The sequence below is a fragment of the Prionailurus bengalensis genome, chromosome B4, assembly GCF_016509475.1.
Source record: "Prionailurus bengalensis isolate Pbe53 chromosome B4, Fcat_Pben_1.1_paternal_pri, whole genome shotgun sequence".
NCBI classification, from domain to species: domain Eukaryota; kingdom Metazoa; phylum Chordata; class Mammalia; order Carnivora; family Felidae; genus Prionailurus; species Prionailurus bengalensis.
Window position 1 is genome coordinate 137,640,118 of NC_057358.1, and position 25,117 is coordinate 137,665,234.

General features: G+C 61.8%; 1 protein-coding gene across 2 annotated transcripts in view; it reads right to left on the reverse strand.

Annotated features, from left to right (window-relative positions):
* Positions 1 to 2,949: 2,949 nt before the first annotated feature.
* The window catches only part of KIAA0930 (KIAA0930 ortholog), a 38,771-nt gene continuing 16,603 nt past the window's right edge, over positions 2,950 to 25,117 (reverse strand). Inside the window, exons 2-11 of one of the 2 annotated variants that reach the window (XR_006294545.1) lie at positions 18,778 to 18,929; positions 14,936 to 15,061; positions 14,754 to 14,831; positions 14,297 to 14,398; positions 12,873 to 13,013; positions 12,342 to 12,536; positions 9,451 to 9,613; positions 8,046 to 8,204; positions 6,684 to 7,516; positions 2,950 to 6,479 (exon numbers count right to left, since the gene is read on the reverse strand). Coding sequence is in view for 1 of the 2 variants with exons in the window: in XM_043562879.1 (XP_043418814.1) it covers positions 7,476 to 7,516; positions 8,046 to 8,204; positions 9,451 to 9,613; positions 12,342 to 12,536; positions 12,873 to 13,013; positions 14,297 to 14,398; positions 14,754 to 14,831; positions 14,936 to 15,061; positions 18,778 to 18,929 (1,157 nt within the window). In the remaining variant the exon portion in view is untranslated. Of the gene's footprint in view, positions 7,517 to 8,045; positions 8,205 to 9,450; positions 9,614 to 12,341; positions 12,537 to 12,872; positions 13,014 to 14,296; positions 14,399 to 14,753; positions 14,832 to 14,935; positions 15,062 to 18,777; positions 18,930 to 25,117 lie in introns of both variants that reach the window. The other variant, XM_043562879.1, reaches the window with a different exon arrangement.

The window sequence follows — 25,117 nt, forward strand, 5'->3', positions numbered from 1 at the left end:
GTGTTTTCACAAATGAGCATTGCGGCGGGGACGGTGGATGGTCACCGGCCACCATGGGAAGCACTGCGCTGGGCGCGCTGCCCTCTGCATCCAGTGCCCGGGCCGACTTCCCGGACGGCCCTGCGGTGGGGTTTGCAAAGCCAGGGGTTTGGGCAGGTGAGTGTGTTTCTTCCACGTAAGTGAGCGGAGCTGGCATCTGTGTCCGCGTCGTCTGTCAGAAATCTGAACCCTCCTAAGGATATTTTAAGACTAAGGACCAAAATGATCAAGAAAAAAATACACTGAGGTTATAGAATTTGAAATTTTCAGCGATTTGGCAAACCGCTCTCAAGGTGTTCACAGATTAAACTGCAGTAGTCGTTAGGATACTGCTGTGTCGTCGGTCCGGGGCTGACTCCGCACCAGGCTGTACCGGAGGCGTCACCTGGGTCGGTACTGGGAGGACCGACCTCCCCGTCAAAGTAGCACTCCCAAGCTGCAAAGGTCCAATGGGTGCCATCCGAGCGACACAAGAGGGTGCTTTCTGAGGAGGGAGCCTGTCCCGGAAATGCACCAGCCCTACTGTAGGCGCTCAGGACGGCTGGGTGAGAGAACAGGGTTCTCAAAAGGGTAACACCTGGGAACTTGTTCAAACTGCAGACCCTCGGGCCCCTCCCCCCCGACCTGCCGGAATCGGAGCCTGGGGATGGATTTTGCTCTGTGTCTATTGAGAAATTCACGCCTGGAAGTACAGGATTCAGTCGGTGTTGGTACAGGCGCAGAGACGTGCAACCATCACCACTCGTTCTGGAACGCTTCATCGCTGACCATCTGGGTTTCCTCCGGTGGATAGGCTCGAGCGTGAGAACTCCTGGGCTGTCTCCCTCGTGCTCCCTTAGGACTTTTGTTTAAAGATAACCTAGGAGATGCCCTTGGGGCACGTTTCAGCAGGGGGACGGCCGGGACTCTGTCGACAGGAACTCTGGCAGCCTCTTCACACGCGTGTCCCCACCCTCTGTGCACCCAGGGCGGGAGGTGGTGAGCCCACTTTGTGGCCGAGAAAACCCAGCCCCCGCTGCCACGCGCCTGGGGAGACCCAGAGCCATGCAGGCTCTGCCCAGCGTGCCGCTCGGAGGCGTGTGTGCACCTGTCCAAGGACTCCACTCACTGGCTTCTGGAATGGACGAAAGCCTTCTGAAACAAAGTTGTTTATTCAGAACAACGATAAAGTTCACTAAAAACCATGGTTGTTTCCAACTGAGCAATCCAATTGTTGTATTAAAGTCCGGTTCCAAGATGAACGACCTTAATCCACACATAGGAAAGAAATCCCTTGTCACACCCGTCGGCTTTTGTAGAGGCCAGGGCAAGAGGGAATCAACGAATCTGTGAGCGAAAGAAAGGATGCCTTTTGGTTCCTCGTCACCCCCCCCCCCCAAAGCCAACACTTGCCCTTCTTTAATTTTCTCAGCTGTTCTGTCATTTTAACAGCCCAACACGAAGTCCACCATGTCCCCCGTTCACCATGTGTATATACAGTGGACTATGTTCTCGTACCAATGAATTTCTCTTCCGTTTTCCCCTCCTCCCAATATAAAATTCCCAAAGGTCTGTTCTTCCAATCGACATGTTCTTCTAAGCTAGGACATGACGATCCCTAAAAGTTCATCCAGGGCGGAAAAAGCCGAAACGGCAGCGTTAGCCCTTCAAGGAGGAGGCAGTTCACAGGATGAGTTCACTGCAGGGAGCCCCCCGGACAGCCCCCTCCAGACACCTGTTGAAGACCTTTCAGGTGACTTAAAAAGGCCTCCTTGGGGCGCCTGGGTGGCGCAGTCGGTTAAGCGTCCGACTTCAGCCAGGTCACGATCTCGCGGTCCGTGAGTTCGAGCCCCGCGTCGGGCTCTGGGCTGATGGCTCAGAGCCTGGAGCCTGTTTCCGATTCTGTGTCTCCCTCTCTTTCTGCCCCTCCCCTGTTCATGCTCTGTCTCTCTCTGTCCCAAAAATAAATAAATGTTGAAAAAAAAATTAAAAAAAAAAAAAAAAGGCCTCCTTATCTAGCGAGAAGGGGGTTGGATCTGGATGGCAACCAGGACGTTGCCTTTTTTTCAGCTCCTAGACCGCCTGCCGTCAGCACGCTCTCACCCGGGCTGCCCTTGGTGATGCTGCCTCCGAAAATTCTGGTGCAGGTGTTTCGAACGTGAAGACTGTCAGAGGGGTCACCGATGTGACCGTTCTCGCCATATTTCTGGATCTGCGTGTGTGCTCCTCTCAGACCCCCCTCCCGTTTTCACTTCCTGCCCCATTGCTTCCCACCGTGGGAGCTGACGCGTGCTCTGCACCTTAGACCCAACTGAGAGTCTGTTGGCGCGTGGGAACAAAAAGCCCCGAGACGCGGAGGCTGCCAACGTCTGCGACCAGCCCGCCTCAACCTCTGGCGGGTAGAGCCCGCTTGAAAACAGGCAACACGCTCCACTCAGCGTGATTAACTGCAGAGTCTCAAGGCAACAGAGAGCCATGGCCCAGAAAGCCATCTTCCCGGAGGCCGAGCAGCCTGTCGAGAGCCTGCAAGCCTGTCCCTGAACTTGGGACCCCTCACTCTGCCCCTACTCACGTTCCCGCTGCCGTGAGGGCTTTTTAAGAGTTTCTCTAGAAATTAAGTGTGGGAAATCTCATGGTGTGGCGGAAGGGCGTGTACTGCTTCACGGGGACTGGAGCTAAACCAGAGACACGTCTCTTGGGATTTGTTTTTGCAGATAACCACCTCTGCCCAAACCAAAGCCCCGGGCACGCCAGTCCGGGCCTGAGTCCCCAGCTCCCAGGAGCCGGGGCCCTGGGGTGGATGCCGTCCGGCTCCGACCCTTCCAAAACAGGAATTTGTGTGAAAGCTCCAAAAACAGTTGAAGAAGAAATCTTTGGCCGGGTAGGGGTGGGGGGGAGGCAAATTAAGGTTCAATCACCGAGTTTCTCGAATTGCTATAATATCCGTATTTAATTTGAAATTCCCATTAAGGAAAAGAAAATAACCAAGTACAGATCCACTGGAGGAAAACACGGAGGAAAAAGAAATTTAATATCCAACATGCAAATCAACCTTCAACAGAAATGCAAAACCCGCACAGCACAGCTCACAGCCAACCAAGAGCTGCTCAGAAATGGTTTCTGTATACCGAAGATGGGTGGCCCAGAAGCTGCCGCCGCTGCTGCTATGGAAACGCCACGGACAGTCAGATCCTAACGTGTCCAGTGATGCCGTCGTGCTGTTTTTGCTAAAACAGGTTTTGTAGAAACCACGTTACTCAAGCCTCAAGGTCGTGAAAAAGAATCTCAACAGGTTTTCTTTGCAGGGTTGAGTACTCTCACACACAGAGTCCGTCTGGAAACCAGAAAAGGTCCCTATTTACACCCAACCCGCCCGCCCCCCCCCCCCCCCCCCCCCCCCCCCCGCGAGCTGAGGACGTGCGTAAAAGCACAAGGAAGGTAAGAAGGACTGAAAGCTTCCCGCCGCTGCCACCTCGGCAGAGCTGGGGCATCACCGTTACGTCTGGTCTCCTGCGCGTCAGGACCGGAGCTGCAGAAATAAAGGTGCCCGTTTGCCTTGGGGACTGAGGAAAGCCGCAAACTAACTCTCTCCGTGCATCTGCGGCTTCCTCCACTTCGGGGGGCTACCCGCCGTGGCGCTTTGAGCCCCGCCCCAGGCCCCTCGGCAGCCTGGCGGCCTGGCTTCTGTGCGTGGGAACCAAGGGGTTCTCCAGGCTGTTCGTTCCGGAGGTTCAGAGAAAAGGCCAGAGGACTCCCTTCTCCCCCCGAGGACCAGGTCAGTGCCACACCAGGTGGAAAAGAACAGAGGAAAGCAGCCAGAGGTGACCCCCCCACACACACCCAGGCCGACTCAGGCCACGGGACCGGGAGGTCACTTCAGGCTCACGCTCTGGGGGAGGTGTCGGCCGGCCCTTGCCTCCCTCTCTCCCGGAGCCTGTGTCCCCGTCAGGGTGGCGATGTGTTTTAAGAGAATTCTGCTTTCTGCTACAGAGACGAGAAGCAGCCTGAACAGGAAGAATCAACGTCATGTCAAAAGATACTTGGGCTTGAAACTGGCTATGAAACCCCCATTCTCGCTAATGTGCAAAACCGCCCAGAACACGCGCCCAGGCAGAAGCTATCCAGGCTCGTGGAAAACGCTGGCAGCCTCTTAACGTGGGACGCCTTTAAAGAATCTCGGCCAGCGCCTCCAGACCTCCAAATTATGACAGGGTCAAATGCAGTCACGTCAGTCGTTAGAATTTACCGACCGCACAGGGCCCACCTTCTGGAATGTCTTTTAACAGGGGAGAAAAAAGTTTCACCATAGGGTCTACTGGCTAGACTCTATGTGAGGAAACCAGCAACAAGCCTCCGTGTGGTTCACTGCCACTGCTCCGTGTAGAACAGAAACCTCATTTCTGAGGGTCTGTTCACGGTCCTTGAAAAGCCCAAACGTTGGCAAGAACGGGGCTCTTCGGAAAACCCTTCCGTCTGCAAGTTGATTGGGCTGCAGAATATTTTCCTCGTTTTCTTATTCGTTGCTCTTTGTTGACTATGTAATATCATAAATAATACTCTTTTTCTGACATACTGAGCCTCGGCTGTTTGTAGAAGCAACGGGCAGTTCCTGTAAGACCTCCGCGTGGGAGACCAAACGCTCCCGCAGCTTTGGAGGCGCTAACAGGTGGAGTGGAGGCGACACACCGTCCATCGACTCTGGGACCGTGACATTTCTGGTCAAGAGAGAACGTTCTCGTTCATGGCCCAAAAAGCGACGCCTCGTTTCTTCCCAGGAAAACTGTACTTTGACTCCAGTTCCCATTTGAGAAATGCACGCGTGCTCTGGTCATCCCCGCGTTACATAGGAGACGGGCACGCTTCCGGCAAAACGCAAGATGGCCTTGCGAGAAGGCAAACCGTACCAACGCCAGGAACACAGCAGGACCAGGGCGCTGGGGCCCCGGTCTCGGCCCTGTCCCTTGTTACTGTTACTTTGCCACTGATGTTGTTGGTCACTTTGAAAAAATAAGCCACGGGGGGACAGCTTACTGCCCAGCTACCACGTGCTTCTAAAACCAGCATGTCCTGCAAAGATCGAGAAAGGTGGCCTCCACGACGCGTGTCCGTCTGTCACGGCGCGGTACGGCCGGGGCCGGCTGCCTGGATGGGACTCCGGCTGTCGCTGTGCGGTTTCCTCGCCCGCAGGCTGGGCGTGACGACAGCACGGTGCCCGCGCAGGCTGGCGCCACCTTCGTGCTGGATGGAAAACAGCCAGACCGTCGTGTGCATCCGCTCGTGTGTGTCACAGATGAGGGGTCGTCTCCAAACACCACCGTTGCACACATTTCTAGGACCCGCCAAGCACCTGTACGCGCACAGTACCATCACTAACCCTCAGCTCGCCTGTGACGCACGCGGGCAGAACTCACGTGTGTCACCTTACGGAGGAGGCGTCTGGTGTGCCCAGGGGCCCCGAGGAGCGGGAGCTGAGCCTCAGGGCCTGGTTCCGGCAGGGGGGGAGGGGGGGAACCCTTTCGTGCTCCTCTGGACTTCTGCGTGGGAGCTACCTCACTCTTCCAGGGGAGAGACGTCAGGACCGTATTTCTCCCGAGACCTGAGTTCCAGAGTCTTAAGACCCCAGATGACCAGGGAGGAAAAATTCCCGAAGAAAAAGCTGTACTTTAGCCACCCTAGACACAAACTGGGGAGCAGCGTTTGGGTCCCCCGGAGAGTACTCCTGGAACACGGGGCCGCGCTCAGGGGTCTGAGGGGCGAGGCCCGGCTCTGTGCTGTCCTGAAACACGGCTCCGGAACGCAAAGTCCTGAGGCAGCTGGGATACAGCCAAGCAGGAGCTGGGCGCTGCCGAGAATGCGAGATTGTTCCAGCCCAGCCCCGGTGCACACACACACACACACACACACACACACACACGGGTGCTGGGGGGTGGGAAGGCATCCCAGGTCTACCCCCGAGCCGAGCCATGCAGGGTGGCCGCCCGACCCAGTCGTACACTGCAACCCTGGAGACTTCGGTGAGGTAGGTGGTATCAGCCCCATTGTACAGGTGGGCAAACTGAGGCAGAATGAAACGCAATAGCTTGCTTTTAATAACAGCATACAAAATCTAGAGAAAGCCCCAAAGCAGCCCCTGTTCCCAGAGCCCAGCGCAAACCCTTGGAGCGTGCGCAGAATGGAACAGGTGGGGGCGAGCCCCTCCGGCCCCTTCTCTCCTCGCAGAGAGGATCTCTACGCACGACTGGAAACCCTCACGTGTTCCTGGGGACTTCAAACAAAACGACGTGGCGACAGAGACCCAGCTTACAGTTTATTCCCATGGGGGCAGGGCACACGCTTCCGCTCTGGAGAAGGCTCGTGGTTCGTCATCACCGGCAGGACTCCCAGCCGGAACCAGGCCGCTCACGCCAACCCACCAGACCAGCCGCGTGGAGGCCAGTTCCGCTTTGCCTCAGTGAGCTGGTCTGAGAAACGGGACCAGCACACTCAGTCAAAGGAAACGAGCTCCAGGAAACACCCCATCCCCTTCCCAGCTCCCCCCCCCCCCCCGCCCCAACCCCGGCCCTGGGATGGGATGGAGGTTCTACCCAGAACCTTCCCGGGAGGGGGCCGACTCCACCGCACTCCCCCAAAACACTCTTCTCTGTCTGACGACCGAGCCGTCCCACCTGCCCTCAGAGTCCAAATTCTGCGGGTCACGCCAGCCGAGGCGCAGAGCGGGATTATCTCCAAGGCGGAGGTGTGTGTGTTGGTGGTGCTCTTTGGCTGGAAGCAAAGGCCGTTCTGGCAGGATCGGGGCCTGTCTGCTCAGCTCGAGGCCTTTCTGGAACCAGGCGTGGGGTGAGGTATTCCCAGCCCAGGGCAAAACCCTCAACAGCCGCGTGCCCCGTTTAAAACCTCGCGGTAACCCATTTATAACCAAGCGGCGAACGAGGGAGGGCGGACGGGTCGGGACTAACTCAGACGCCGGAGTTCACCGGTACAGCGTTACAGACTCTGAAGCCAGTTCTCGGGGAAGTGTTGATGGTCCGACACACTGAGTGCCCCCGACCGGGGTGGGGGGAGTGGTCTCTCCACCTGCGGTCTGTCCGAGCGTGAACGTCAGATCCGTAGGTCTGGACACACGCCGGGCGCCGGCCGCTCCTCTGCTCTTCCAGCCTCTTGGCGTCTCTGGGCCTCTCTGGGTGCCGAGGGCCCCCCAGAGACGGGCTGGGGCCGGGGGAGTGGGGGGGCATGATGGCGGCTGGGCACAGGGGCGGGAGCAGAGCCAGCAGGGGAGGAGAAAGAGGCACTTCAGTTTGGGCTGGTGTTCGTGGAGTCGGCCCCGGCCCCCGGAGTCGAGCGGCCCCGCCTGGCTGGGCTGTCACAGAAGACCCCGGTGGCGGTGGACGGGTAGGCACTTGGCAGCACGCCCGGGGCCGGGCAGGGCTGGGGGGGCTCCGCGCGGGCTCTGCACACGGCTAGGTCATCAGGATGGGCTTCTGCCGCACCTCCAGGATGTCTAGGGCGGCGGGAGGGGGCGGGCGAGACCAGGAGGTGAATACCCCGAGCGCTCCGTTTCCGCGGGCAGTCCCCGCCAAGTACTTCTGCGCGTTTCCTCGCGCGCCCTCCCGGGGCTGCGAGACCGGTCGTCCCCATCCTCCAGACGGGAACCGGCCTCGGAGCAGCTGCACAGCCCAGCCATGGCCAGGGGGGGTGGGGGGGAGATGGGGGGGGGTGGGGAAGCGGGGCTCCGGTACGGGCCAGCCCGAGTCTGGAGCCCCTGCCTGGCCCCAGGCGCCTCGCCCCGCCCACCCGTGGCTCACACCCAGGGGCCCGCAGTCACCCAAGGGGGACAGGAGGAACCTCCAGAGAGCTGTGAGAAGGGGCCCCATCCACAGGCCTCGACGGGAGGCCGAGAACCCAACACGGACACCTGCTGATGGGCTCTGGGCTGGAAACAACAGGACGGGGAAGGACAGCCCCAGGAGCAGGTCTCAGGTCGGCTACGGAAAAGCCATCCGGTTTTCGGCCTCCAGCAGCGTAGTTACCTGTTAAAATCCGATGCAGCGGCAAAGTGACGTAGGTCAAGTGTGCATAGAGAAGGAAATTTCCATCCGCTCTGTTCAGCTTCAGCCAGGACCCAACCAGGGACCGCCCCGTGCCAGACAGGGACCGAGACCGCAGGTTGGTGGCATTGTGCAGATCCGCTGCAGGGGAGAAGGCCGAGTCAGGGCCCCTGGGAGGACCAGGGGAGCACCCCCCACCGCAGGCGGCTGCCTAAGGGGCCGGTGCGGCCTCTGCCGCAGCCTGGGCCCTTGACCGCCAGCCCCTCCGTGCCCCAACCTACCGCAGAGCTGCCCGCCCCTGGCCTGTGGCTGCCCCACTCCCTCCTGCCCGCCCCTCCAGCCGTCCCTGACCCCCCTTCCCCATCCCGGACAGTCTCTTCTGCAGGGCCTGGCTCATCGTCCCCCTGTGTTCTCTGCTTCCCCGTGGCCCATCTGTCACCGGAAGTGGGCCACCAGCGTGCAGGGCCCAGGGCGAGGCTGGGAGGCCCCACCCACTCTGATGGATCACCCAGGGAGGCAGGCTGGGGTGCCTACCAGCCCTTCCCTACTGATCTGGAAAGGAGCCAAGGTGGGGAGGGTGCTTTGCCCAAGCACACACGAGCAGGTCGAGGCTGGGGCCCTCTGTCTCTGGGCCCCGGCGCTCGGAACGAGGACGGCCCCAGCTCCGGCCAGGGGCCACCCTTTCACCCCTGCAGGGCACGCGCCCGGTGCCCAGCACCCACATCTCATCTCCGGGAGCCAGCCTGCCTCCTACAGCCCCTTCCCTGCAGGGACCGCTCAGTGCTACTCGAGCCTTCACATCTGATTCCGTCACTCCCTGCTTAAAACCTTCCGATGGCCTCCCGCCCTCGCGACGTGGGGCTCGCTGGCTGCGGGGCCTGCCCCGGCCGGGGAGACGGTGGGAGGTGCAGGGCAGCTGGGAGACTCTGCAGGGCACGAGTGGGCTGGATGGGGCCCCCACAGACCCAGGCAGAGACGCCCGGTCACCACAGGCGGGGAGGTGGGCCCTGAGGAGACCCTGACGGTCACCCCCGTGCAGGCTCTAGAGGGAGGGCACTGAGGAGGAGCACAGCGGCAGCCTGAAGTCACCAAGTGCAGGAATCAACCAGAGAGCTCCTCTCCCACTAGGCGAGGATTTCTCGGACCCTCCGTGTGCAACAGACCATCGACATCTGGAAAAGTCTGCAAACCGACGGTGCCTCCTATTCTCCACAGAGCGGGAGCTCCTCAGGGCAGGGACTTCTGTCTGGCCGTCTGCCCGTCCACAGCTCCTCCCCAGCCCTGACGGGCACCCGCCGGCTCTCCAGCTGCGGACGAGGGACGAGGGACCGAACCGCGAGGAAACACGGCCGCGGCTGGCCCTCCGGGCAGAAACGGCCGCACTCACCCCCTCCGTTGTCCTCCCGGAAGAACTCCTCACTGTCGTTGGCCGAGTGAGACTTCTTCATCTCAGCGATCCGGTTCCGGGGCACCTTCCTCTTGAGGGACGGGGAGAAGAAGGCGGGCCGGTTGTTCCGCTCCGGGGTGGGGGGCGTGCTGAAGGAGGTCACCTGGGAACAAAGAGCCGCAGTCACGGGGCAGCCCAGGGACCCCGGGAGGGCCCCGACCCCACCCACCGGAGGGCGGGCCTTCCTGGGGCTAGGCGGGCACCGGGGGCCGGTCCAGCTCGAGGGAGGGCAGGAGGACCTCGCTGCCAGCTCTGCCCAAGGGGGGGCCAGCACAAAGCCCGGCTGCGGACGCTGCCCGAGCCCCCTGCCACGGCACACGGATCCACGCAAGCTTCCCAACCAATCCGCCAGACGGGAGCCCCATCGGACAGATCGGTAAACTAAGGTGGGACAGCGACCTTGACCCGCCCAAGGTCACCCAGCAGGAGGGGAGCAAAACCGGGGTTCAACCCAGGTCTTCGGCCTCCTAAGCTCTTCACCCCAATTTCTTCTCGGCTGATAAGCCCCCGTCCCTCTCGGCCCCCGCACCCTTTCGAGGAAGTGCAATGGCGAAGCAGCCACCACTTCCGTCCCCTCGTCTCTCGTAACCACACCGCTCAGGCACCAAACGTTCTGGACACCCACGCGGGGCCAGGCAGGCGCAGCACAAGGGACAGACAGGCACACGACACCGGGCCCTGCCCTCAAGGAGCTCACAGTCTGCTGTGGGGGCGACACACTCGGAAAGCGACAACCACAGACCAATGCTGGCTGCTGAGACAGAAAAAGGGAAGCACAGGATACAGGGGGGCACAGAGCAAAAGGGGTCGACAGCCTGGGACATCAGGAAAGGCTTCCGGGAGGAGACGCCGCTTGAGATGGGTCTTGAAGGACGAGTAGGAGTTCGCCAGGTGAAGAAGGGGGGGAAGGGCGTTCCAGGCAGAGGGAACTTGGCCCATCTCCTCCCTCCTCCCCACGCAAACAAGAATCTGAGGAACAACGTGAGCTGGGACTGAGACTTCAGGAGCCCCATCAGCCTCCTCGTCACGGCTTCCGACATCCAGCAAAGTCGCGGCGGCCGCTGGGCTGCAGACGGTCCTCCCACAAGCCAGGGAAGGTTTTTAAAAGATAGAAAAAACAAAACAAAACACCAGATACCACAATACACACACAGTCTGTATTTGTCATGAGCTGGTTACAAAGGACCCCTCTGGAAAAGGGGGGCGAGCGGCAGGAAGCACAGAGGTGACGGGGGGCCGGAGCAGTCCCCAGGAGGTCAGGCCCCGCCACCGGCACCTGCATGACCCTGGCGGGTCCCTTCCCTCGACCCCGGGCCTCCCTGAGACTCTGAGCCAGGTGCCCTCTCCTTCTCCCCCAACTACCACCCCGGGAGGGAGGGACTGTCACTGCCACTCGATGGATGGGAACAGCAAGACTCGGGCAAGTCCAGTAACACATCTCTCTCTGTTCGCGAGGACTTTCACATACACGTTCTGCAGGGCCGGGGAGAGGAGTCAGACTCCTTTTCTCCGCCGTCAGCTCAGAAATCTATCAACAGCCTCTATTTCACGGAAAGGGGAAGCCTCCGCTTGGAACCCCCACCCTGGTCTTGGTAAAAAAAAAAAAAAAAAAAAAAAAATAGCACTTATTATGTTTATTTTGCTTCTCAAACACATCCGTTGCAGAAGGAACGAAACCAGAAAGGCTACGAAGGAGAGAGAGAGACACCTGCTATCTGGCTGCCTGGGCATAGGCGCGGCTAACAGTTTTACACTAAAAAGTGTAGCAAACACAGGCTTCCTCATCTCGGGCACGTCAGCACTAAGGGCGTTCTACGCCCTTCAGAGTCACTCTCCCAAGCAGGTCAACAGCCAGTGGTGACTGGTGGCTGGGGAAGCACCCCTGAGGTCACGCCCGAGTCAGGTGTCCGCCGTTCAGCAGCAACTCTGAGCCTCCCACCACCGCGGGGCTCCCCGCTTCTGGATGGGAAGAGACTGGTCCCAGGTCACGCGAGCAGAGGTGCCCGGGTTCCAGCCCACGGTGTCTCACCCCCAAGTCCTTTCCTGGAGGCGGGCTGGCCAAAGCTGTTTCCCGGCCCCTGGCACCCTCACTCACCTCACCCCTGCCAAGACCCACAGCCCCGAGTGGCAACCCCCTGCCAGACCCAAGCGGGGCCAAAGCAGCCAGCGGGTTGCAGACTTTCTCCCGCCCGAGCCCTGGGCCCCACGGGAGGCCCTGGGAATACAGCTGCCACCGACCTCGGCTTCCCACCCCTACGGAAGGACGGTGGCCTAGAAAGGGCGGGGTTCAGAGGCTCCGTGCTGCCACCCGAGAGCCGTGTGACCTGGGGCAGCGCCAGTAAATCCGGCAAGCAGACAGGAACACCCATGCCTACTCACGGGCTGCTGCTAGAGTTCAACATGTACGACACCTCGTAAACCGGTGGGCCAGGCCGAGGGAAGAGCTAGGCGGCTCCGGGACCTCGCGTTCTCCCGCTCATCCTCACAGGGCAGGAGGAGAGGCTAACTCATCGTCATCCCCAAGGCAGTCCCCAGGGAAGGCTGGCTGTGTGCCCACGCTCGGCCAGCGTGTCCCCGGAGGCAGGTGCCAGGACCAGCCCGGGTTCCCCTTAGGCTTAGACCAGCTGCAGCTGGCAGTTCCGGGAAGCTGGCCCACGCACGGACCTGCTGTGTGACCTCGGGCAAGTCACTGCCCTCTTTGAACCCCGGCCTCCTCACCCGAGGGGTGGGGTGATGCCACCTACCTCACCGGGGGGCTGTAAGGACCAGGGAGGCGGTGGGAAGCGGATCCGAGGGACGGGAGGCCCCTCCCCGAGCTGTGCAGCCCTTACCCGCTCATGCATGGGTGAGGCCGGGCTGGAGTCCTCTTCCGTCCCGCAGGGGGATGTGTCACCGGTAGACACACGGCTGACTGCCATCTCAGCGTGGCCCTTGCCCTGGGGCCCCTTCATGCGCACAAACTCCATGTTGTTGTACTTGTAAAAGCCGAATGACATCTTCTGTGCCATGCGGGCAGCCACACTCACCTGTGGGCAGGCGGGGGACGGCCTGAGTCAGCGCACGGAGGGATGGGCTCTTCCTGGGGACACAAGTCACTAGTGTCCTGGGAGGGGCCAGCCTCGGGACGATGCCCGGCTGCAGGACAGCGGCCTGTCCACCCGGTTCCTCCCCGTTCCTTCCAGCCAGGGCCGGCTTCAGGAGTGTGGCCTCCTGTCCCTCGGATCAAGCGTGCCCGGATCAGCGAGGAGGAACATTAACACAGGCCCCTGTGCGCGGGGCCACAGGTGCGGAGGAGGGGCAGTGACGGCACCAGGCGGAGCCGGACCAGGACAGAGGGGCCGCGGGGCCACCCGCACACGTACTCGGTTGTCATACACCTTCTTGAGTGCCTCGTAGCGGATGGAGCCCTGAAAGATGACACCCTGGAACATGTTGGTTTTGTCACTGGCCACCAGCTCCACACAGACCATCTCTCCTTCCCCCACTGTCATGTCGCTGAACACCTGGGGTGGGGCACAGAGGAGGAGAGGGGACAAGTGTCAGCTGCCCACCTCCCAAACCACTGGCGGCCTCCCAGGCCACCACCGCTCCCTTGCCCGGGGCCGCCAGGAGGACTGCTCAGAAGCTCCCATCCGGCAGGGGACACAGATGTCACGCTGTTCGCCCAGGGCCGCAGCCCCGCCCCTGTGGCACAGGGACCAGCACAGGGGCGGCCTAACCGTGGCGGGGGGAGCAGGGCCGGTGTCTGGCAGGGGGAGGTTCACGACAGTGACTCTGGGACAGGAAGGGGATGCGCCACCCGCTGGCCGCTGGGAGGACGATGACGCTCATCGCACGCCCTCACGTGGAGTCGAACGGCGCGCGTGGTCCGTCCGTCCCGCTGTCCAGCACGTCCTTCCCTCTGGCTTCGGGCACCCAGCCCCAGCCGCCCCACCCCTGCCCTCAGGAGCACCCGGAGTGGCCATCCACCTGGGAGACCGGTCCACAGGGGGCTCTGCATCCTGTCACTGCTCCAGGAGCTGGTGTGCAGACCCAGCTTCCAGGTCACCCAGACTCAGGTTCAAATCTCGGCTGTGCCACGCACGGGCTGTGCGAGCCTCGAGAGGGCACTTTGTCCCCTGAGCCTAACTAAGGCGGTGCTTCAAGGCACCATGAAATTGAGGTGAGACCCCGCAACATGTGCTCCCTTCCCTGCGAGCCTTCCCTGGGGTCCTGGCCACCTGCAGGCGAGTACAAGCACCTCGGAGGAGAGCAGCTGGGCAGGAGCGGAGTGGGGGCAGGTGCGCCCGGTGCTCCCTGGGTGAGTCACTTTCAGGTGCGCCCGGTGCTCCCCGGGTGAGTCACTTTCTGCCGCGCGTCCCAGTTTTCCCAGACTGGCCCAGAAACTTCCGAAGCCCGGCCCCCCTGACGTCTTAGCATCCCAAGGCGGGGAGGCACTGATTTGCAGTTTTCACGGAGACACTAATGACTCCTGCCCGGGCAGCCCTTTTTATAGGCGTTCATGACGCATCTTTCCACCCGTGCGCTCGCTCGATCTTCGACCCCGACGGGTAAGGTAAGCAGGACGCATGATCGGGACGCTGATTTTACAGATGAGAAAACAGGCTCAGGGCTAGGGGGGGCCCCCCGGGCCCCAAGTCCAGCACCAGGAAGAGGGGGAGCCGCAGGGGTCGGAGTCGGGACCGCCCTCGCCTGTCTGCAAGCACGTGAGGCCCCAGGGAGGCCAGCTTTCCGCGCCCCTGACCGGGAGCCCGAGGGGAGACGTGGCTGGGCGCGTGTGGCTCACCTCCTCGAAGCTGTCGATCATGAAGAAGATGTTGGGGTAGCTGATCTTGGATTCTTCGCCCTTGCTGTCCATGGGGTGTTTACTGGGGGACGCGAACACTTGCTGAAAGGAAGGAGACGTGGAGGGCTGAGCGAGGCCCGACCCCCGCACCCAGGCCCACAGCCACTCGAGGGACAGGTCGCTGTGGTCACGCCGCTCAGGGCCAGGCCAAAGCCAGGTCAGGTCCTACATCGCTCCGCCAGGAGCTGCTGGGGACGACCTGGCTCTGTGAGCTCCTTGCAGGCGACACAGGACCCCAGGAGCCGCGAGGCTTTCTGGTCAGACGTTCACCTCGAGGCAGGGAAGGAGGAGGGGGCGGGTGGTGTCCCCCCACCAAAACCTTGAGCGGCTGGTGGCTGCCACCTCTGGGCTGCGCTGGCCGTCAGGAGGCCCGCGGGCCCTCAGCCCCACTGCTTACCTGGGACTTCTTCTTATGGATGTGGATGTCCCCCCCATCGGCGCGCGTGCACACGGCGCATGTCACCATGTAGTCCAGCTGGAAGAGAGCGCGCAGGACGGCATGCGTGGAGGGGACTGCTGTCCCTCGGGGCCTACGACAGCCCTCCTCCGGGAGCCCCGCCCCCCACTACACCCCTGTACCTTCTGCAGGATGAGATTCAGGCAGACGCTCTCCTCCCAGTCAATGTCAGGGTCCCCGAGGCCCGGCAGCTTCTTGGAGTCACGCCGGTACACCTCCACGTCCACCTCGGGCTCAGTCTCTGCCAGCTGCGAGGATGGGCACGGATGAGCCTGGCCGTGGCCTCCGGGGCTCTTCCCCCCCCACCCCCGCCCACTACCGGGTGGGCAGGTGTTCACGCGGACGCGGACTCCAGCGATGCGACCCCCGGGCGGTCAAGAAGTGCGCCCCGGGGGCGGGGGGGGGGGGTCCCTCGGGCCCTGCAGCAGGACGTGGGGAGCCCAGCCTCCCGTCCCACCCACACGGCTTCCGTGCAACCTGCCTGTAGGGGGCTGTCCACCCTGCCACCCGCCACCACCGGCCGAGCGCCGGAAGCCCCCCTCCCCCCCGCGGGTCGCTATGGCAACCGGGTACCAGCTCAGCTGCAGGAAGGGGGAGGGGGTGGGCTTGCCGCAGAGAAGCCGCAGCGCGCAGGCGCCGCCGCGGAAGCGCCCACACTGCGCCTGCCCAGCGCTTTCCTCCCTTTCTGTTCCTTTGGGCGGTGGGGGCGGAGGGGCTGCCTGGGAACTGCTGTCGGTCGGCTCTCCCCGTGTGTCCCTCCCTGCCCACCCTGCACCCTTGAGGCCCGCAGGGTCTCCCCACATCGCCGCCCGCCCCCTGCCCTCCCAACACTACACACGCCACCCAGTCCGCTCTGGTAGGTGCTTGGCGCCCCCTCCAGCTCCACGTGTGCTGGTCCCTCCAGTGGGAATGCCCTTGGGCCACCGTGGTCCCCTCACTCTGTCCTACAACGCTGAGGCCAGGTGTCACCGCCTTCTCTTGTGGGCTCCCCCTAAACCCACCCCCGCCCCCCGTTCTTCCCACTACAACAGACAGCACCGACCACCCTGTGTCCCCGGTTGTGCCGTCTGTGTGTCCCAATAGACTGCAGGCCCCCCGAGGGCAGGGCCAGGTCTGAGTCACTTCTGTGCTCCCAGTGCGGAGGGGGAGGGGCCTCTGCATTTCCTCACTGCGGTGTTCAATGGAACATTCTAGCATGGGGGCAGCTGGACTTGCCACATGCTCCCCAAACCTTCCCGAGAGTTTGCACTTGGTCCCCAAACTCCTCAGTCCTGGATCCAAGAAACTTTCCTTCCCACCTCTTCACCTGCCCCCCTTGGGAACATGCCTGGGACCTGGCCTCTCTCTTCTCCCGCCTGCCTCCCGGAGAGTTCAAGGCTGGGTAGGGCTGAGAAAACCACCTCTAACCAGAGCTGGGGCCTCCCCCCGCCCCAAAATTCAAGGTCCAGCTGCGGTCCTTATTATCAGAGCCTCTGATCTGAGCAGGTGGCCTTTGGGAAAAGACTCCCAATGTCTGCAACGTGAACTCCAGCAGAGGCCAGCAGGCCAGACTGGTGCCTGCTGGAGGGCAGAGGCCTCCACTGCGGTCCCCTGGCGGCGTGCCCTTGGGCAGAATGCTCGGTGGTTCCCGTTTCCTCTCACGTGAGCCTGTGCCCCTGGGCTGCGCTGAGCGACGAAAGCATGCCCACAGTGAGGGTCACAGCCAGTGAGGCTCCCTCGGTGCTCACCACCCTCTCTGCCAGGGGACTCATGTGGTCACGCCATCCCACACGTCTGGTCTCCCGGGTGTGTGCGATCAGAGGACCCTAACCTTAGTGCACATCTGCCCAGCCCCCTTCCCCCGGACAGGCTGAGCCCCGGGGAGGAACTGATCGGCCAGAGTCACATGGCAAGTCACGGGGAGACAAAGCCGGAATGGCGGATCTCCCAGATGCACCCCCCCAACAGGGCGGGCGTGGTGACCCGGGACTGAGGAGCCCTGGGCCAGGCTCCCGAGGTGCTCAGCTCATGGACCTCTCCACCAATACCTGCCCTCGCCAACTCCACCAACTGGGGCCTTCTCTTCGTCCCTCCCGGAGGGCGCCCCCTGCCCCCCTTCTCACCCTGCCAGACTTGGCTCGTCAGGTCCCGTGTCCCCGCTGGCCACGCCCCCTTCTCCTGGGACCCCCATCTCTCCAGCCAGCCACTCAGGGCCTCCTGCTGGTCCCTCTGGCTTCAGGCTAGCTCAGAGCTCGGCCCCAGGCCCTCTGACCGGCACACCTCAAAGTCTCCCTCCGCTTCCCACACATGCCTACCGCCCCAGGTGTCATCTCAGAGCCAGTGGTCCTGACCCGAGACCCTGTCCCTGGTCTCTCTGCTGACTTTCAGACAGGAGATCACCACCAGAAGACATCGTCGTCTGATGTCCCACGGGCACCTAGCACTCAACCTGCCCCACACTCAACTCCGTCCCCCTGCGTCCCCTCCTGTGAGGGCACCGGACTCACCCTGGGCCCAAGTCAGGGACCTGGCCCACATTCAGTCACCTGAAGCCCTGCTAGTTGAGCCCACTTCCTTGGCCTCCCTGCACCCCGCCCACTGACCACACCCCTGCACCCCGCCCACTGACTGCGCCCCTGCGTCCCGACCTGATGTCCTGATGTCCGTGCCCCTGCACCTGACCCCCTCCCTCGTTTCTGCTCCAACCCCTCCAGCCCGAGAGCCTGCTAAGTGGCATTCTGACCACACCCCCCCTCCTCACTTTATCAGAGCTTCAGGGATCCGCCCCAACTCCTGGCCACGACCTTCAGCCTCCACACGGTCTGGCCTGCGCCTACCTCGTTTCGCCCCCCACCTTTCTGTGCCCAGGCCGCACGCCACCACCCACGGCCGCCTGAATGCACGGGGCTTTCACGCAGCCGCAGGCCCCCCCCTTGGGCCATCGCCCCTCCTGCTAGGGAACCTCCTTCCACCCTTGCGGACTCACCTCACCCAAGTGGCCTCTGCCGACCACTTCTGCCCCTTCCAGTCACCGGATTTACCGTGTCGCCCGGCTCTGTGTGACGCACTTCCGGGTACACAGCCGGCTGCCGCGCCACGCGGATGCCCGAGGGCCCCGCCCAACCCTGGGTCCTCCTGCGTCGGCTCTCAGACCGCCAGCACCCAATCACGGTGTCTCCTTTGCGGCAGCCACCAGGCCCGTCCGTTCGCAGAACACCTATGCTGTGAGTGCCACGCTCGCCCAACAGGCACACGGCAGGGAGGGGGCTCCCCGCACTTGACACACGGGCCACAGCTCACAGGCCGCGGACGAGGGGTCAGAGGCCACTGCACCTGGAGTCGGGTCCGTGAGCTCCAGACCCGCCTCCACAGCCCTCCCAGTTTGGGGCAGAAAGGAAAACGACGCATTTCCACGTTTGGCATACAAGTCGCTTAAACATTTTACGAGCTAGCAACGTTTCTGAAAAACACACAGACATGTGCGAAGTCTGTCTTACAAACTCGTCCACGCACTTTGGTTTAGTGGAGGGAACGCCCTAGGTGAGTCACGGCGCCTCGGAGCCCTTGGTCTCCCCGTCTGACCTGTCCGGTGGCGGGGAGGACACGACAGGTAACGTGTCTGCTGCACGCTAAGGGCTCAGACCTGCCAGCATCATCTCTGAGCTGCGGCATCCTGCCCGTGGCCAGGGCCGACCCTGGCCCCCGGGGTCAAATCTCTGCTCCGTTGGGAGATGCCGGCCAAATCACCTCGCCTCTGAACCTGCTTCCTCGAAGGTACAATTGTGATGGAACCTCTGCCCTTCCAGGGTCACGAAGACCAGCGGGCGAGTGTGGCCGTCTCCACGCGGCCCCTGGCACCCAGCAGGTGCTCCGTGGGCATCACTTTCCCCTGATCACCTGCGTGAGGACTGCAGGCAGGCCGACGCGGCTGGCTAAGAGCGGACCCCGCAGGGACGCGGGGCTGGGGCCGGAGGGGCTTGCTCACCTTCCTTCCGTCCACGCCGCCCTCGCTGCCCGCGTATGCCAGCTTCCGGCGCACGTAGAAAAGCATGTCGTCCTGCCGTGGCGCCCACTTCTCCATGAAGTAGGTAGAGAACATCCACGTCCAGAAGACGATGCGGTCATCCTTGAAGCACCCTGCGGCGGGGAGGCCAGAGAAGACTGAGAAAGGTCGGGCCAACCCGGCCCCGGCGTGTGACCTTGGCCAAGCCCTGTCTCCCCCGCCTTCTCCGCACTCCCAACCCCCAACCTGCATGTCTGCTTGGAAATCTGCTGGAGCTCTCTCCGCGATGCGCTAAGCCCCCTGCTCCCTCACCGCCACCCCCACCCCGGCCAGGGGACCGGGGCTCAGGGACACCTCCCAGCAGGCCCAATGCCTCCACCCAGCAGAGCCCGAGAGCCCCGGCTCCCAGCCCCACAGCCCCGGCGACTCAGCGTGGATGAATCAGCAGCTTCGGAGGGAAGGGAGGCCCTGAGGAGAGTCAGCGTCACCGCTGTCTGGGCTGGGAGCTGACGACGGCTCAGGCTCCGGAGGGAGCTCAGGCAGGCTGGCACCACCCTCGGCCAGCATCCCCCACCCCCACCCCAGGCTGCGGCAGTTCCCACGGAGAACCCGACTTAAAGGAACAGCCCCGGCCGCAGGCACAAAGCAGGGAAGGCGTCCACCCCCTCCCTCACCCCTGCACACAGCGGAGCCTTTCACGCCAGATCTGTTCTTGCCTGATCTTCGGGGGGGGGGGGGGGCCTCTTTCTTTCATTACAAATACTTTTTCTTCGGGATATGTAAATCTGTCATCGTCCTTCCCGCACGAGAAGTCGCCCAAGCGCTCTGGTGGGAAAGACCTGGGTGCCCGCTCCAGCTCTGCCACTTGCTGGGTGACGGCAGGCAGGCTGTTTGGGACTCTCTGGTCCGTAGGTTCCTCACAGCGAATGTCGACTGACCGAGAGCTGCCCGGGAAGCGGCACATACAGAGCCCGTGCCTGGCACAGAGCGGGGTCTACGACGGTGGGCTTCCTTCCTTTCTGGGCAGACCCGACGAAATGTCAAGGTACCCGACAGGGCTGCTTCTCACGAACTCAAAAGATTAAACTGTTGCTGGTTTCTTCCTCTCTTTTCCAGAAACTACTCCACCACTGTGACCTCGTCCTGGGTTTGGGATGCCAGAAAGACCTAATCCCCACCCCTAGAGATGGGGAACCCGAGAGCCGGCCGGTGCCGGCCCCCTCCCCCAACACAGGACTGTGGTCTCCCGTGGGGTCAGCCGTGAGGCTCTGGAAGACTGAATCGCAGAAAACCCCGGGCTTTTGTTCATGTCAGCCACACCGAGACCAAAGAACCGGGGCTCCAAACCAGCCTCTGCCCTCTGCCAGGCCGCCGCCCGCAGTCTGTGGCCCACCCACTCCCATGCCCTGCTTGGCTCCCAGAGGGAGGAAGCCAGAAGGGGCCTTCTGATCGGGGGTCCGGGTCAGGGAGCCTGCCTGTCGGCCCCAGGCTCACCGGCACCAGGTGGAACCAAGCCCACCGGGTGTCATCACTGCTTTGAAATTCCCACCACGCCGACCTCAGGCACTACGGGTGCCCTGCAGAGGCGAGGGGAGGCGCCCCGTCAGCCCTGGAAAACTCCCCAGAAGCAACTCTGGCCGTGAGTTGCTGGAGTCGCGGCTCAAAACCCCGCCACCTGCCACGGAGAGGCAGAAGCTGGCTGTCAGCGTCCTTCCGCGGGGGATCCCTTTTCGTTGTGCTGACACAAGTCACCCGGCAGTGACCCGGTGCCAGCTGGGCACCCAGTCAGTGTCAGGGATGACGAGCAGGCCACCGGCTGTGATTCGTGACGCGCCTGCCACCTGTGGGTCGTGGGCGAGGAGCCCCACGTGGGGGAGCCCTTCAGCAGTCACGGCGCCCTGTCTTCACCGCCCGCCGCACAGGAGAAGAAACCCACTGTCGGGAGGTTCAAGGACCCTCTCAAGTTCACAGTTAGAAGCTGATGCAGCCGCAGACCCCTCGGACCCGCACTCAGGCTCTTGACAAACGCCCCCGCGCTATGCTGGGCAACCCGGCGGAACGAAGGACCCGGATGCCCGGTGAGCAGCTGTCGCGCCCGAGGAGCACAGAGGACGGAAGGCTTCCCGGGCGGGGGATGGGGTCTGGCTTCAGGAGCAAAGTTCCGGGGCTGGCGCAAAACAAGCACCCGTTTGCCCTCGATAGAGGGGCGCGGCGGGGGCCAGGCCAGGGGGCCCCCGTTTCCCTGCTTCACGGCGCTAAAAACACTCTGGTCGCACCCCGTCCACCCCGGCCCAGGGGTAAAGTCCGCAGGCCCCGGAGCCTGAAGCAGACGGCCGGCTAGTAGTTCACGCCTCGTACGAAGGCTCGGCCCAAAGCCCACCCTTCCGGGGTCCCCCACTCTCCACCGGCCACACCCAAACCTCTCGGAGGGGACGGTGCTGGGCCCGGCACGCAAATGCCCCCCACCAACCCCCCAGCAGCCAGGTGGCCGGCAGCGGTCTGTGGGTGCCACGCTCCCAGCCGTCCCCCCTCTCCCCGCAGCCCCCAACCCCCAACCCCAGCGAGCGCCACCTCTGCTGGGACACAGCAGCTGCCACTTGCACTCCCCACCCCACCCCCACTACCCCCTGCCAACAGCCCACCCTCCACACCACAGCCACGGGATCTTTACTGAAGGATCTCTTCCTGCCCCCCTTAGAACCTTCCCCCGGAATTCAGAACAAAACCTAGAGTTCCCACAACCCCCCCCGGTGACAGTCCCGCCCCTGCCCGGTGCCAGCCCACGCCTCCACCTGTCTGCCCCGGGACCCCTGTCCAGACAGGTCCTCGCTGCATTCCGGTTACGGCTGAAATGCTGCCTCATCACGGAGCCTCTCCTGACCCCGCATTACTAACGTGCCCTCAGGGTTCTTCCTGTCATACCGCATCTCATTTAACTGCATCACGACCATCCTGCCCCCCCCCCCCCGTGTCTGCACTTCTGGCTGCTGTCCGTCCTCCACTGTAGGAACGCATCCCGGGAGCAGGGACGTCGTCTGGATCCCCACGGTCACCGCCAGATCTCGGAGCCCAGAAAAGAGCTGAGGACACAGGAGGCGCTCAATAAATGCTGGCAAAATTCATGGCTCATCCCAACCTCACAGGCTCAGTGAGGTGGGCAACTCGCCCTGGTGCCCACAGCAGGGAAGTGGCCCAGTCAGGACCCTCCGGCTGAAGCCTGGGCCACCTTCTGTCAGCCACAGGTCCCGGACTTAACAAGCCCCAGAGAAGCCGCACTTGCTGGGCTCCCCAGGGCCCAAAGCAACGACTCCATGGCGGAAGCAGGACGAGTGTGTGGGGCGGGTAGGCCTACTGTGTGCACCGAGCAGGTGCGATGGGAGAGAAGAGGAGAGGGCTGACCCTCGCCCAGCCTGCCACCAGGCGCCCGGCACGTGCAAGTTAGGAGACCCAGCGCCGAGCTCTGAACGGAACAAGGGGCTTCGAAATTCGGTCTACGCCACGGACGCCGTTAACGTTATCTGAGTACCAACCCAACAAGCCCCGCAGGAAGAAACTCAAACGGTCAGGGAAAGCCCCGCACACCTCACTCTAACACAAGGTGAAGAGGGTCCCACCGGGAGGCGGGAGAGGTGTTCAAGTCAAAGAACCACCCGGACAGCCGCCAGAAGGGGGCCACGGGCGACACGGCGGTGGCACAGACCCCCAGACCATCTCCACCCCCCCGGGACGCTCAAAGTCAAAGAGCAGGAAGAGAAATCACAAAGGTCAAGAGCTGTCCTCCGGAACGCTTGAAACTGCCCTCGTGTCCCAGAGAAGCAAAACGAAAAGCAAAGGGAACTCGAAAACCAGGAGACAGAAATCCGCAGTCGAGCAACAGACGTCCGTAATATAGAAGGAACTCACATCACAGAAGTTACGGAAGGAAATGCCTAAGACCCTAACAGCTACATGGGCGAAACACCCAAAGAGGTAGCATAACCAGTTAACAAAAAGTGGGAAAACAGGGGCGCCTGGGTGGCGCAGTCGGTTAAGCATCCGACTTCAGCCAGGTCACGATCTCGCGGTCCGTGAGTTCGAGCCCCGCGTCGGGCTCTGGGCTGATGGCTCAGAGCCTGGAGCCTCTTTCCGATTCTGTGTCTCCCTCTCTCTCTGCCCCTCCCCCATTCATGCTCTGTCTCTCTCTGTCCCAAAAATAAATAAAAACGTTAAAAAAAATTTAAAAAAAAATGTGGGAAAACATTAATCCCACTGGTAATGAAAAATCCATGACAAAGAACGAGCTGTCATTCTTAAGAGGGCGGGGTTGGTATTTACAAAAATCCCACTTACAAAAACTGGCGGGGTCTTACAAACATACGTGTTTGCCACCGACTGAGCCCTTCCTAGGTACTCACCCAAGAGATGAGACGTGTCTACGTAAACACCGGGCCACAGATATTCCTAGAAGCTTTAATTCGTGACAGCCCCAAACTGGAGGCCAGGAAAATGGACCGACGTGACACGGCCAGTCAGTGGCCTATTACTGAAAGTAAAAACAAACTCTGATCCACACAATGCTAGGGATGCATCTCCAGACCTGCCGAAGACAAGCGTAGACGGCTACGCGGGTTTCTGCCTGCAGGGACAAGCAGCAAACGGCCAGTGTCCCCACACGTTCTGCCTCTCGTGGTGGTGGCTCCCCAGGTACGCGCAGCCACGAACCTCAGCAGGGCTTCCGCTTTACACACATGCAGTTTGTTTTACGTGAATTAGGCCCCAGTAACGTCAATAAAAAGTTGTAGCGGGTCCAGGATGGCGTGTAATCCGACGTTCGGGGAAGAGCCCAGGGCTTCGGCCGCAGACACGCTGACCAGAGCTGGGGGGGCCACAAGGAAGTACCAGAAGCAAAGACCGAGAGTGACGGGAGCTGCTGGACCCGATAGGGACTATCTTTTCCCTTCTGCTTTTATTTCATTTCTAGTATTGTCAACAGGAAGAGGACACCCCCTTTCCCCGTGAAGGTACAACTTTTGGTGAATGTCATAGGGCTGATGAAAGAGAGAGAATGGACAGGGGTGGAGAAGGAACCCCCCCCTCCCCCCGCCAGTCTTCGGAGACCTCGCGCTCCAAGTCCAAAGCTAGGGTCGAGAGTCCAGACTGGGCGAGAATTCTGGCTCCTGGAGGCACCGTGCGGTGTCAGAATTTGCAGGCACACCCAAGTTCAGGTCCCAGCTCTACTCCGCACCAGCCAGGCAGCCAATTCACGCAACCTCTCTGAACCTCAGTGACTCCACCCGTAAGATGGGTCTCACCTGCCACCCTCCCGGAACCGACGGTGAGGACGGGGTGAGAGGCCAACAGAGCGTCCTTTGCAAGCTGTAAAGTTCCATCCACACATGGGTTCGTGGGGACCCTCTGCGCTGCTGCTTTGCACATCTCTCTCAGCAACGTGGCCTTTCCCGAGGCCTGCCCAGCAAGAGATCCCCTGGGTCACTAGTCAGGCAGCTGCCACTCCAGCAGGGAGCTCCCTCACCTGCAACACTCTCCCCGTCCCTGTGTCCCTGTCTCCTTCGCCAGTGGGTTTTCAGGACCCTTGAACCCAGTGGAGGGACTTATGGGAGATAGGCAGCCCCTGATGCTGGGCCACTCACCTGGGAAACACTGCAGACAGCCCCCCCGCCCGAGGGCCACCTCCCCTGCTGGCCCGGGGTCCTAAAGCAGCATCTTTTAAATTTTTTTTTTTAACATTTATTCATTTTTGAGGGACAGACAGAGACAGAGCATGAGTGGGGGAGGGGCAGAGAGAGAGGGAGACACAGAACCCGAAGCAGGCTCCAGGCTCTGAGCTGTCAGCACACAGCCCAACGCGGGGCTCAAACTCACGGACAGTGAGACCATGACCTGAACCGAAGTCAGATGCCCAACTGACAGAGCCACCCGGGCGCCCTGTTATGTTCTTTAAAGTAGCCAGAAACACGGGGTTGGCCATGTCACGCCAGCACGTGGTCAGCAGGGTCACCCCAGCGTGGGGTCAGCGGGGTCACACTGTCACCCCAGCACGGGGTTGGCGGGGCCACACCAGCGCTCCTAAGGGGATACCCACCCAGTTAGGTTCCGCAAGCCTCTGGACACACTGTCGTCCACCAATCAACACGCAACCTTGTTTTATGTGTGTTTGTTTCAGGACACCTGATCTAATACATGGTCGATTCGTCAACACCGAACGCAGGCCAACAGCACAGTAACTTGCGCCTGAGTGAAGTTCACTTAACACACAGACATTCTCCACAAGGGCCCGTCACAGCCTTCTCATGCCTGGGACCAGACAGACCAAAGCATTATG